The 13287-nt window shown below is 48.1% G+C and overlaps 2 protein-coding genes across 2 annotated transcripts in view; one reads left to right on the forward strand and one right to left on the reverse strand.

Moving 5' to 3' along the window:
• Nucleotides 1-13287, reverse strand: part of KCNIP1 (potassium voltage-gated channel interacting protein 1) — a 339679-nt gene that overhangs the window by 306909 nt on the left and 19483 nt on the right. The window lies entirely within an intron of this gene.
• KCNMB1 (potassium calcium-activated channel subfamily M regulatory beta subunit 1) lies at nt 5617-11385 on the forward strand. The gene is given in 3 exon segments (NM_001003299.1): nt 5617-5750; nt 6780-6951; nt 11104-11385. Coding segments are annotated over 3 exon segments (576 nt in total). The 3' UTR covers nt 11374-11385.

A 13287-nucleotide genomic window follows, 5' to 3' on the forward strand; every position in this document is an offset into this window, starting at 1 on the left:
AGTTTAGTTTTCCGTTGTGTCTTTTTGCAGTTTTTAAAATCTATGTCTCCCCTTTCCCACCGGGATCCACTATAGCACAGTGACGTATTCAGAGCCTCTGCGAGGCAGGTCCTCAAGGGTCTGTGAGCAAATGGCCTTGTGAGGACTGAGGGCGACTCACACCCGCTCCCAGCGACACGCGGCTGGGGACACACCCTCAGCTCGGGCTCAGGACACGGTTGCCAATTTGATTTATGGGACTTATTATCCCAAGTGGTGGCAGAGAATAGATATTGATTCAAACGGGTTTAAATAAATAAGTGGATGCAGCATCCAGAAAGGGCTATGGACTGAGGAGAGGGGTTTGCATAGCAGCTGAAGCTGACTTGTGAAAAAACTCTGGTTCTCTTAAAGACTGTGCCTCAGGGAGTCACGGGCGGATAGGAATGGGCTGTGGAGTCAGCAAGCGCAGGTTCACATTAGGCTCCGTTGCATCAGGTGACAGGGGAGTGACCTTGGGCAAGTCATAGAAACAAGACCTTTTGTGAGGACTGCTGAGAAGAATGGATATGTGTATATGTTTGTGTATGCATATACATCTGTGTGTATGTGTACACGTGCATTTACACGTGCATGTGCACACATGTATATATGCACATAGTGTGCATATAAGTGTCCATATGTGTATAGGTTTATGGATCATGTATGTGTGTGCATGTGTGTATGTGCATTGTGTGCACATGCATATGCATATATCTGTACATGTGTGCATGTGTGAATGCATATGTGCATGTGTATGCATGTATGTGTCATATGTGCACACATGTGTATATGTGTGTAAATGTATGAGTATCCCTGATATGCATACATATGTGTATATGTAGATATGTACATACTTACTGCACGTGTGCACTGCTTGCATGTATAAATGTAAAGCCATGCATATATGTATATGCATGTGATGCATGTGTGTGTGTGTGTGTGTGTGTGTGTATTCTCACATATGGATGTAGCTCATGCCCTGGCACATAGTAGTTGCTTAAGAAATGAGAATTCCCTCTTACAACACCTCCCTTCTATTCCATTTGTGTAGCAGTGAGCAACCTGAGGTCAGAACATATAGAGCACTTCTAAAGCTCCCCCATCATACTCCCTGTAGTCATCTCAGGGTTTCTCATCCCCACTGGTTCAATACTACCACAATCACCAGCAACAGTAAGTTTCTCTTTTAAGTCACTTGCAGTATATTCCAGTTACTGTGACTACATTACAAATTCCCTCAAAATATAGCGGCATAAAACAACTGTTTAATTGCTCATGGATTTTGTGAATGGGGAATTCAGAGAGTGCACAGAGTGGGGGGCTGATCTCTGCTCCATGATGTCTGAGGCCTCAGCTGGGGGGCTTGATGGCTGGGGCTAGAAGCATCTGCAGGCTTCTTCACTCACATGTCATTGGGGGATGCTGGTTGTTGGCTGAGAACCCAGCTGGGGCTGTCAGCTGGAACACCTACATGTGGCTTCTTGGCTTCCTCATAATCCGGGGGCTGGCTCTAAGGGAAGTGTCCTGAGAGGGCGCCCAGTGAAAGCTGTAGCACTGTTTATGACTTAGCTTTGGAAATCACACAGTGTCACTTCCACCACATTCTATTGGCAAGGTGGTTACAGAGCTCTGCTAAGGTTGAAGGATGCAGACGCCCCTCTTGATGGAGGAGTGTTGATGTCACGCTGTAAGATGTGAGACAGGATGCATGTTGGCATGGCCATCTTTGAAAAATACAGTCTGCTGGCTAGGTAGCTTAGGTGATCTTTTCTTTTTCAAACACAAAAAGGGGTTAGGTATAAATACCTCCATTCTAGAAATGGACACTGAGATTCAGAGATGCAAAGTAACTTACCTTGGGCATTTTATTTAGCCTCTCTGAACCTCAGTTACCCTGTCTATAAAATGGGCAGAAAAATCTCTACCTGAATAGATTGTTATGAACCTGCAGTGCTTATTATGTTAGGGCGTTGGAAGTTTGGAGTTGGGAAAGCATTTTGTGATTTCTAACAGCCAGTGTTAATGCAGAGCGCTAATCTTTATGGTCATAGCATTGTGATCTCCTTGCCCCTCACCTACAGCTCCACAGCCAGCTGGGGACAAGAGATTTCTCCACATCATCTAGAGAACAGAGCTTGTCCCAGCATTTTGAAGGGGGCTTCCATGATGAGAGCTCACGGTCCCCCTTCCTTGCTTGTTTCTATCTTCTGAGGGGAAAAGTACCTTGTGAAGAATGCTGGTATTTGCTTATAAATTCCAAATGTGTAACCCTTAATAACTCATTCAGTCAATTATGCACGCTTTGATCATACTTAAGAGTGGCTTAGTTGAATGTACTGTGTATGTCTCCCCCACAGGAGCAGGAGGAAGGACTGGCATTTTTGCATTAATTCTTGGGCCCCAGAAGGACTATTCTGGCCCCTAGATGGGCCGAGGACCATCTTGAAAAATCATTTCTCCAGGGATTCATTCCAGGCCCTGTGTCTCTCGTTGTCAATCTACCTGTGAGGTCTCAGGCCTTAAAAGACCTCTTTGCTGTTCACTTGTCATATTGAGAGGAACAAACCCCTTCCCATGACCCCAAACTGTCCTTTGACTGTCTCAAGGAGGCCACTAGCTGAGCAAGCTGTCCCTGGACCTGGCTGGCTGGAACTGCCGTGGAGCTCTCACTGCTTTTAGCTTCTGCTTGGCTGAGCTTTAAAAGGTGGGTTCCTCTTCCTCTGCCTCAAATCTCTATTATCCCTAACACTCATCATAACCCTAAACAAGTTAGTTTAAAAAAAAAAGTCCTAATAACATAGTTGAGAAAATTGAGGCTCAGAGAAGTAGCTGTGACCTGCCCAGGTTCACACAGTATGTAAGTGCCAAAGGTTCAGGAGGGTTTGGATGCTTCTATGGGGATATGTCAGCCCCCTAGTAGCTGATAAGCCCAACCCCTTGGAGCTCTAACTCCTCCTCCCTCCTTTGTGTCAACGAAAGGAAAATCATTTCCTATTCCTGGCTTCTCTGCCAGCCCAGAGAGAGTGAATGACGAAGAAAAGTCTCTAAATGTACCAGGATGGTCTTTCCCGGTTTCTCAGTTTTGCTGTCTTTTTTTTGTTCAAGATCTGTTTCCTACAGACCCTGAAAATTACAGGTGTGGAGGCCTGGGTAACAGCTGCCCTCTTCTCCTGGGCTTGGTCCCGGCTCTCTGGAGTTTGTGTCCTGGGGCTGTGTGCTCAGACTTGACCATGTTTGGGCATGGAGGCTCGTCCCAGATGGGGACCAAAGGCCGCTTTCCCAGAGATGGGCTGGGAGCCCAAGCTTGCTGCTGCAGCTCAGACAGCCTCTTTTGGGGTGGGGGCTGGGGGCCAGGCAGAAAGTATCCGCCTGCTGAAGACTCCAGGGCAGCAGAAACTGTGAGTACTGCGTCCAGAGCACTCGGGGAGTGGTTTCTCCAAACACTGGGGCTAGAGGGGAGGTCTTGGGGGAGAGAGGCTGGCAGTGGGAACTTGCTTCCTTAAGGGAAGTCCATCAGGATTCTGGGCTCCAGGGGGGCTGACAGTGGTGTCACCCAAGACTAGCACTGCTGGTGTTTGTGCCCATTCTGGTGGCCTGCTCCATGGCTGGGTCACTCCTAGCACTCAGGTCCCAGGTTCCAGAGCAGCCAGAGGGCAGCAGCCTGGAGAGCAGCACCAGTCCTGGCACTTGTCCCCAGGGGAGGAGTGGGACAAAACTTGGCTCAGCAAGAGCCCTGGGGACTTCTGCTCCAAGCCTTCAGGATTCCCTTTGTTAAGAGTAACAGCTAATATTTATTGAGAGCTTGTGTTGGGTCAGACACTGGGATCAATATGTGATATTTGGTATGCCACTTGGTCTTTGTAGGAACTGTCTGAAGCAGGTACTATTATTCTCCTTTTACAGCCACATGGTTGTTAAGTGGCAAAGTCAGGATTTGATCCCAGATCCACTGACTTCAGAATCCCTGCCCCACACTCCACCAAACGCTTGAACACTGTTACTCTGTGCCCTGTCCTCCTAAGGACAAGAATGCCAACCAAAATGCTAGGTCCTATCTTCTTTTAATTTTTCCCATCTTTCCAAAATTCACCCCAGACATTGAGTGACTTTCTAGATGGAAGATTAGCCAAAAAGTCCAGAGGTATTTAGCAACTCAAAAAAGTGAGAAATTCTTCTTGGAGTTTAACTGAAATCCCCCCTATTAGAGCCACAATCCATTTCTTCCTTTCTAGGCCATCAGCAGTGCCTACCCTTCGTCCCGTCTGAAGGTTCTCACTATGGTTGTCAAATCGTATACCCATACCCATACACATACCCATATCCTCACCCCATTCCTGAGTGGTCTTTGGAGCATTGATCATGACTCTGCAAACCTACTCACTCAGTGTACACAATCTCACCAGAGCGTTGTAGACAGGTGGGATCTGAGCAAGCGGCAGGTTTCAGACTTCTCTGTGACAGGGGAGCCTCTCAACTCCTCTCCTCCTGAGTTCCCAGATCTGGTCACACAGCACGCCTGACTTCCCAGTGTCCGGAGTGCCCAGGGCCAGGAGGACACAAGATGTTTCGCAGCAGAGGAGTTAATGCCCCTGAGACAACTGAGTAGCCTGGAAGGTAGGGCACACGCCAAGGGCAGCTCCTCAGGTACACCCCATCTCCAGGAAAGAAGTGGTTTTATTTGGGGACACTGAGTGGGCCCTGCTACCACTTTTCTGTTTGCTGCCCCCAACTCAGCCAGGCTTGCTTGGGATTGTGTTCACAAACTGTGAAATGTTACAGGTTTTTCTAAGATGAGTGTCCTAGAAAAAAATGCTCAGATGTCCCACCCCTGCTGCCCACTGTATTCATCTATTTCCTGTATTACTTTTCTGTTGCTGCCATAATGCATCACCGCAAACTTGGTGGCTGCAAATAACGGAAATCTCTCACATAGTTCCGGAAGCCAGTGAGGTGTTGGTAGGGCCGAAATCAAGGTGTCTGCAGGGCCCACTCCATCCAGAGGCTGAGGGGACAATCTGTTGTTCCTTGTCCCCTCTGGCATCTGGTGGCTGCTCATACTTCCTGGCATGTGACTACAATGTTCCAATCTCTCTTCCCTGGTCATATCGCCTTTTTCTCTTCTGTGTCTAATCTCCCTTTGCCTCATTCTTGTAAGGACCTCTATGATTACATTTAGGGTCTACATGGATAGTCCATGATAATCTCTCTATCTCAGGATCCTTAACTTAAAGTCTTTGCCACGTGAAGTACCACTCACAGATCCCAGGGCTGAGAGGATGGACCTCTTGGGGGCCATTACTGAACCTATCTCACATCGTGTGACCTTGGACAAGTCACTCTACCTCTCTGAGCCACAGATCCTTCAACTGTAGAATGGAGATGATAACACTTGCCTCTCAGAGTTAATGGGAGGTTTGCATGAGTTCAAAGAGCCCTGTGAAGTTACAAAACTCCATACAGAACTAGAGGTGATGTTGATCACTGAGCACTCTCCCTTTTTACCTGTCCCCCCTTCTGTGGATTACTTGTTGCCTGGGCTGATCTCATATCTGTTTGCCTCTATGGCTCTAGAAATGACCACTGCCTGCCGTGGACATGGGCAAGAAGCTGGTGATGGCCCAAAAGCGGGGAGAGACTCGAGCCCTTTGCCTGGGTGTGGCCATGGTGATGTGTGCGGTCATTGCCTACTATATCCTGGGCACGACCATGCTGCCCCTCTACCAGAAAAGGTAGGACACTCTCCTGGCCTGCTCCCATCCTCCAGCCCCTCTCCTAAGGCTCTGGTCTGCCAGGGACCCCAGTCTTCTTCATACCCCTCCCCTTGACTCCACACCAGGCAGGAAGGTCTGGACAATCATTCTTAGGGTGAAGGGTTCAAGTGCAGGGAGGGTAGGGCTGGCTGGACTCTGATCATCGGGGGTTCTGGGACTTGGGGATAGCAGATACAGGAGGCCCTTCTCACAAGAAACAAAGAAGGATCAGAGCAAACATCCCAGTGTGAGTTTGATCCCAGGAGAAATCAGAGGTTTTAGATTTTCATAGCTTGTCTGCACTGCTTGACTCCCCCTCTGAAACCTCCTGGTCAGGTGGGTGTCTAGCCTCCTGTTGAATGTCTCCAGTGACGGGGAGCTCAGTACGTCACTGTGCATATTTCATTTTGGGTTTTTTCTGTAAGTAGGAAATGTCTACAATGAACCAAAACCTGCTCCAGTGGAGCTCTGCTCTGGAATCTCAGAGAATGTTCCTTGCTCCTTAACATGTCAACCACTTGAGCTTTTAAAAGGAAATCTGTGAAGTTCCTGACCCATTCTCTGTTTGGAATAAACATGCTCAGTTCTCTCATCCTGTTTTTTGAGGCTAAGTCTCTGACCCTCGCCTCTGGGCATGTTCCAGCTGCTGGCAACCCCTCCATCTGGTGATGTGTGTCCTGCCTGATAAACGGGAGATGAGTCACAGTTGATTCTCTGATGTGTTGATGAGCCTGTTAGTCTCTTCTGGGCCTGCTTCCTCCTCACTTTTTATAACCCTGGAGTGATTCCAGGTTGGAATCTTACCCAAGGGGTGATATCTAAGAGGCAAACGAGCACTGATATTCTGATTCTATGGTTCTTGCCATGGGTTGGGCAACTCTGCATTCACACTCCTTTAGTGCTGGATGCTTACGACAAGACGAGGGTCCCAGCCCTAGGTCTCTCTAAAGGGGTTCAAGCCTGGAGCCCATGTTCTGAGATATGTACGTGTGTGCATGGTCTCCCCAGTGTGTGGACGCAGAAATCCACGTGCCATCTGATTGAGACCAACATCAGGGAGCAGGAGGAGCTGGAGGGCAAGAAGGTGCCCCAGTACCCGTGCCTGTGGGTTAACGTGTCAGCTGTGGGCCGGTGGGCTGTGCTGTACCACACAGAGGACACTCGGGACCGGAACCAGCAGGTACTGATGGTGGTGGTGGGGGGGGGGGCAGCTGGGCACGTGTCCCCTTGCCCCTGGCAGGTGTGGGGGCCTCTTCCTAAGGAATCCCCATCCCTGCTCTGGAGAGTAAAGGCTAGGAAAGCTGAGCTTACTTGACATGGAGGTCCAGCTAGACTTAGCTCTTCTGGTTCGGAGTCAGACAGACCTGGGTTTGAATCCCCATCCTGCCACTAATTGCTGTATGGCCAGGCCACTGAGCCCTTCTAAGTCGCAGGTACCACCTTTGCTGAAATGCTGTTATGAAATCAGAGGCTGTGTGGTGTGCTGAGCTCCATGTCAGGTGGATAGAAGGCATTTCTATAAAGCAAGTCAAATGAGAGGCCAGACCCAGAGCTGAGCCTTGGAGGAGAACACCTGAGACACCCCCTGTACCCCGGTGAAACCAGAGGCCCAGGGCTGAAGCAATCTCTGGAGGCCAATCAACGCCCGGGAGATTTTCCCATCATTGCCTTTCCCCACACACACCCCAACCCCCCATCCTATCCTTTCATATAGAAAATACAAGTTGGCCATATCCATTTAATGATTCACTCACTCATCTGGTAGTCATCGAGCACTTCCTGTGTTAGGAGCTCTGGACTCAGGAGGAGAGAGCTCATCTGGGAAATAGTATGTAGTGGGGAGGGATTGGTGCCATGGAGAGGAACAGAGAAAAGTATGGGGTTAAAGGTGGCAGTAACTTTTTCCAGCCAACAGTGAGGTGAGGGTATCAGAAACGCATTTGGGTTAGACTTTAAAAATCAAGCAGATGTTAGATACACAGACACGTGAGGGCAGCATGCATGGTGAGGGGAGGGCATAGACCATGGCATGGTGGGAGGAAGGGCCTAGAAGAGACGGGACTGGAAGGAGACAGGGTGCGGTGGGGCAGGGAGAGGCTGCAGAGGTGCATTCCACAAGACCCAATTATGGAATCAGAACGCTTTTTGTTTGTAGTAAGTTGCTGCTTGTTTTTTGAGAGAAGCAAAACTTTAATGAAGAATGGTACAAGTTATGGATAATAATTAGTCCCATATTTAAAGAAATTAATATAGAAAACACTTTACTGATTTATTTATTTTGCTAAAAAGATAGTCTTTAAGGATATCTGAGTGAGACAGCAGATACAACGCAGTAGGAAAGGAGAAACGTGTGTTGAATTCCAGTGCAAGACACCACATAGCACGATTAAGGAAGCAGGTGGAAGAAGCCATCCCACAAAACATGGGGTTAGGCATTTATATCCAGTTGGGGTTTTTTTTTAAGCTTTAAAAGTCCAACATAAGGAAGAGAATTGGGAGAAGGGCCAAGCTTATCTATAATCACCGTTTTACCAAAAAACACACTGATTCAACCTTATGAGAGGGGAGGTGATCTTCCTCAATACCAAAAATAGTAAGAGTGAATGCCAAGGCAGTCAGGTCTCTCTGATCTATCAGGACGGGTCTCTCACCAACCTGGGCTCGGAACACACGAAGTTCCTTTGCATTTGTTTCAGAAGGTCAGAGCTTTATCTGGAACAAGTTCACTCCGATTAATGCTCATGGTGCAGATTTTAGCAGGGAGCAGAGTCATAAGCGGCTCCTAACTGATCCTCCATTTCCCGTAGCATTTCCCAGGGGAAGGTTCTACTGGTTCCCAAGAATTTAAATTCAAGTAGACCGTAGAGAAGGCAAATGCTAATAATATTCTGGCACCGTACAGGCTGTGTGCCTGTCATCTCTGCCAAGGACCACTGAATTATGGAATTAAAATGTGATTGGGCAAGCTGGCACTGCTCAGCTCTGGCTGTGCATTGGAACCACCTGGGCACTTACCCAAACTGGGTTTCTACACCAGACCAACTGATGCAGAATCTCTGGAGTCTCCAGGTGATTCTGAGGTTTAGAATTATTTCTATGAGTGACCAGGAGTGTTTAAAGGGTCTGTGGTCCTAGATGCATGATCAGGGTGGTACAGAGGAGTGGAAAGTTCAGTGGTTGGGCAGAGAGGCTGAGGCCATGGCCAACAGTAGGGGTGGAGATTGAGCCTGTGGTAGGGATGGGTGCTGTTGGTGAGCGTTTGGTAGCTGATGGGATGGGGAGGGCAGGGTGCCAAGGGCGAGGGCGTGCAGTGGGATTACTGACAGTGTTGGGGCGTCACTGAGAAGTGGGTCTGGAGAGTGCAAGGCAAGTGACTCAGTGCCACCAGATGGAGGTAGAGCCTCCCAAGTTCCCTACATCAGCTTCTACCAGGACTCCTGCTTCTTCTTTGACATCTAGTGGCTGTTGATTTATCCCGAGGAGCAAGACACAAATTTCCAAAGACAAGCAGGAGCGATCACTGGTGTGCTAGGGCTTGGGAGCAGACTGGCTTGCCTGACCTGAGGTCGCCAGCCTCTCCCTGGGTCAGTTTCTGCAGCACACCCTCCAGTCCTGTCTCCATGACAATTCATCCAGGCAGCTACCCTCACAAACCTATTTTACAGGACTCAGAGAGGTTGTGGCATTCACCAAGGTCACATAACTTAGAACTGGTGGCTGAATGCAGGTCTGTCTGGCTCTACAGCCACACCTTTGCTCAATGAGCTGGGTTACCCAGAGCCAGAGTCAGAGGCATTGGGGAGATGGTCTAGGTCCTCTCAGCTCAGAATTCTGAATTCAGCTGCTACTGGGACCCTGCAGTATCCAATGACTTTGAATGTCAGATTCCTTGGAGGCAGGTTTCCCGCACCTCAGCTGCTCCCTGGCAGGCTGGAAACCTGCTCTGGACACAGCTTCCCCACTTCCCAGACTGTCAGAGCCATGATGCAACCATTTTCTTTACTGCTGGCTGAGTGCTATCAGGGCAGGCAGCTTTGGGGCCAGGGTCTCATTCAAACCCAGGGAGTAGCCAAGGCCTGGGGAGAAGCTGGATCAACACTACATGTTTTGATCTCAGACATGACTACCAGGCCAGCGGTCTCAAACTATTGTGCGTGAAGGAGTCACTTGTTTGCAGGGCCCCACCCTCAGCAATTCAGAGTGAATAGGAACTTGTGCTATGGTCAGCTCTCCAGGGAGTCTGCTGCAGGTGCTGTGGGGAAACCACCTTGCAGAACATCTCCCAGAGCCTCACGTAAACAACATTCAGACCTCCCAGCACAGAGCAGAGATAAAACCAGCATTTCTACTTTGTGCCTTCTTTGCAGAGCTTTCCAGCTGGATCTCATCTGACCAAGCCAGGGGCTCCTAGCCACAACAATCAGTGTCAGAATTAAGTGTATACTATGCTCTGCCTGTACAAGCTCTTTCCAATGTGTTCTCTCTTACTTTTGGATCCCAGTGTCAATTACTGGCTTGCCAATGATCTTTTGTTTGGCTCACACAAACCCTCAAAGGGTTTTCAATTTAAATTTTTGCCAACATTTTAAAATTGTGAGAGTTCACATTAAAATTTGGCTTTCTGGCTTTTCTTGAAATGTCAGAGGCCTGGCTACAGTAGGTCTCCTGGATCGCCTGGCATCCGTCATACAGATGGCATGATCATTGCCAGTCTGGATGCTTCTGGCTTTCTCCATTTCATCAGGCGCCACCACTCCCTGACAGTCCTCTCTGGTGCAAGGCAAGTGTCAGCTGGCATTTGTCATCTTCTTCCCTCACCCACTTCACATGTGGACATTTACGTGCATGAGCCCTGTGGGGAATTGAGTGTATGACCTCTGTCCCGAGCCTGAATACAGAGCCCACTCAGTCTGTGTCACTCATTGGTTAGATAAGCTTGAAGTCCCTCTTTAATTACAATCTTTGAAAGAGATACTGCTATGAACCCATTTAAGAGCTGAGATATCAAGGCTGAGAAAGGTAAGCAATGTGCCTCAGGTTCTACATCCAATGGAAGCAGAGCCAGAGCTGCAGCTGGGCCCCTGGCTCTGGGTGTGCAGTGGGTACCCTGAGCAGCTCCTGGACCCCCACCCTCACCAACAACACTGTGAAGGCTTCTCTAGAACCATGCAGTGCACAGCCTGCCAAGCTTTCGGCAAATTCATTCCCACTGGGGGCCCCGATTCCAAAGCCAACACTTTTCTTTACTTCATGCTGGCCCCTCATGTCTCCCAAAGAAACAGGGATTTCCAACTTCATGGGTGCTCTTGCTTCCCTCCCCACCCCCTTGCAGTGCTCCTACATCCCAGGCAGCCTGGAGAACTACCAAGTGGCCCGGGCCGATGTGGAGAAGGTCAAAGCCAAATTCCACGAGCAACAGATTTTCTACTGCTTCTCAACAACCCGGGAGAACGAGACCACTGTCCTGTATCGGCGCCTCTATGGGCCCCAGACCCTCCTCTTCTCTCTCTTCTGGCCCACCTTCCTGCTGACCGGAGGTCTCCTCATCATCGCCATGGTCAAGATAAACCAGTCCCTTTCCATCCTGGCAGCTCAGAAGTAGACCTATCCACACCCCAAAGCTGCCTCACTGCAAAGCTGCAGGGGGTCCCCTGGCTGCTCCCTAATTACGTATCCCCGCCTCCTCCCCCTGGTTTCGCACTGTTCCACTAGGATCCATAACAACTTCTGCTACATGGTTGGGCTTTGGGAAATGCCTCTGATAAGTCATTCTCGGGTAAGAATGTACAATGAGTCCCTGGGGCTTCAGAGAGCCCAAGGCCAGCTGGTAACAGCTTTCCATTACCTGTCCCCACTCAACTAACTGAAACCCTACTGTGCCACCCACCAGCCCCCAGATAACAATGATGCTTATCTCTGTGCCTGTGTTCTCATGGTTGGCCCAAAAGCCTACCTTTGCCATCCTTGGCAAACCTTACTTTCTTCTTTGAATTCCATAATGAGAATAACAGCAGCTCCCATGTATAGAGAACATTCAGAATTTACTTTTAGGACACTAGGTGCTATATACATTTTTATTCCAATATGAACAAATATAGTTACAAACTTCCAGTTATACATGGTGACTGTAATTAACAATACCATACTGCATATCTGAAAGTTGCTAAGAGAGTAAATCTTGAAAGTTCTCATCAGAAAAAAAACATTGTAACTATGTATGGTGACAGATGTTAAGTAGATTTACTGTGGTGATCATTTTGCAATATATACAAATATCGAATTATTATGTTGTATACCTGGAACTAATGTAATGTTATATGTACAATTGACATAAAATATGTCAACAAAAATATGTATCACAGGAGGCTATAAGAAAATATACTAAAGTATATCGAAATATTAACAGTGGGATTGGGAATTCAGATGGTGGCTAATTTTAATTTACTTTCTCATCCCTCTTTTTATTTTTGGTACTTTTCTAAATTTTCAGCAGTTGGAAGATGTGGTTTTATTGTTTTTAATCAGAAAAGCAGTGACAGATATTATCTTGGAAGGATTTGGAGGAGTGAACCTCACGTCACCAAGCAGGAGGAAGTGTACTGGGAAGGGGCTGGGCTCCAATCAGAGGCAGACTTTTGAGAACATACAAATTTTAAGAACTCTCTGTGGAAGGAAGGTAACCACATAGATGGGGATTTATAATTTATAATGCAGGTAAGTGTATGGCACTGGCCCTGCAAGGGAAGCGTGTCTCACACTTGAAAAGGGCATAAGTGTGGCATGCCATCATCTCTATTATTACTACTCCAAGAAGTTTTCCTAGAACAGTGGTTCTCAAAGTATGGTCCCTGGTGCTGTGACATAAGCATTCTGTGGGGCCTTGGGAGAAATGCACATTCTCTCCAGCCTTTCCTAGTCAGAAGCCTCAAGGGGATGTGATGGGGTGAGACGAGGTGGCAGACAGGGGACGGGGACAGCACTCTGTGGTTTGACACTGGCTTCAGTGGCTTCTGAGTGCCCTCAAGCATGACAACCACTCGTGTAGAGAACCAGTGCCCTGTCATTGGGCTTTTCAGAATAAATAAATGACTGCTTGACAGGGCAAGTCCTGAGCTAGATGTGAAGTTAGGCTGATGTCTCTGAAGTTCCTTCAGGAGCTGTGATTCCAGCCACAGCCCCTGGATATGAATCTGTCTCTGCCTCTGCTAGATTTCATCTCTCTGGTTCTCAATTTTTTCATCTATATAAAAAAGGACTCCTCCTATTGGGTAGTTGGGAGGGCCGAATAGAGATTTGACACATGGTAGGTGGCCAGAATGGAAGTAATTGAATACTCAGAAACTTCCAGAAGCAATTATACCAGTGATAATGTTAACTAGCATTTATTGGTGCTTAATGTATTACATGCCAGGCACTGTGCTAAGCAGTTTGCCTTGTAGAAACTCAGTTAGATACTATTGAGTCTACCTCAGAGAGGAGGAAAAGCAATACAGGACAGTGGTTATGTATGTCAACT

This window comes from Canis lupus, chromosome 4 (assembly GCF_011100685.1).
Source record: "Canis lupus familiaris isolate Mischka breed German Shepherd chromosome 4, alternate assembly UU_Cfam_GSD_1.0, whole genome shotgun sequence".
Taxonomy (NCBI): domain Eukaryota; kingdom Metazoa; phylum Chordata; class Mammalia; order Carnivora; family Canidae; genus Canis; species Canis lupus.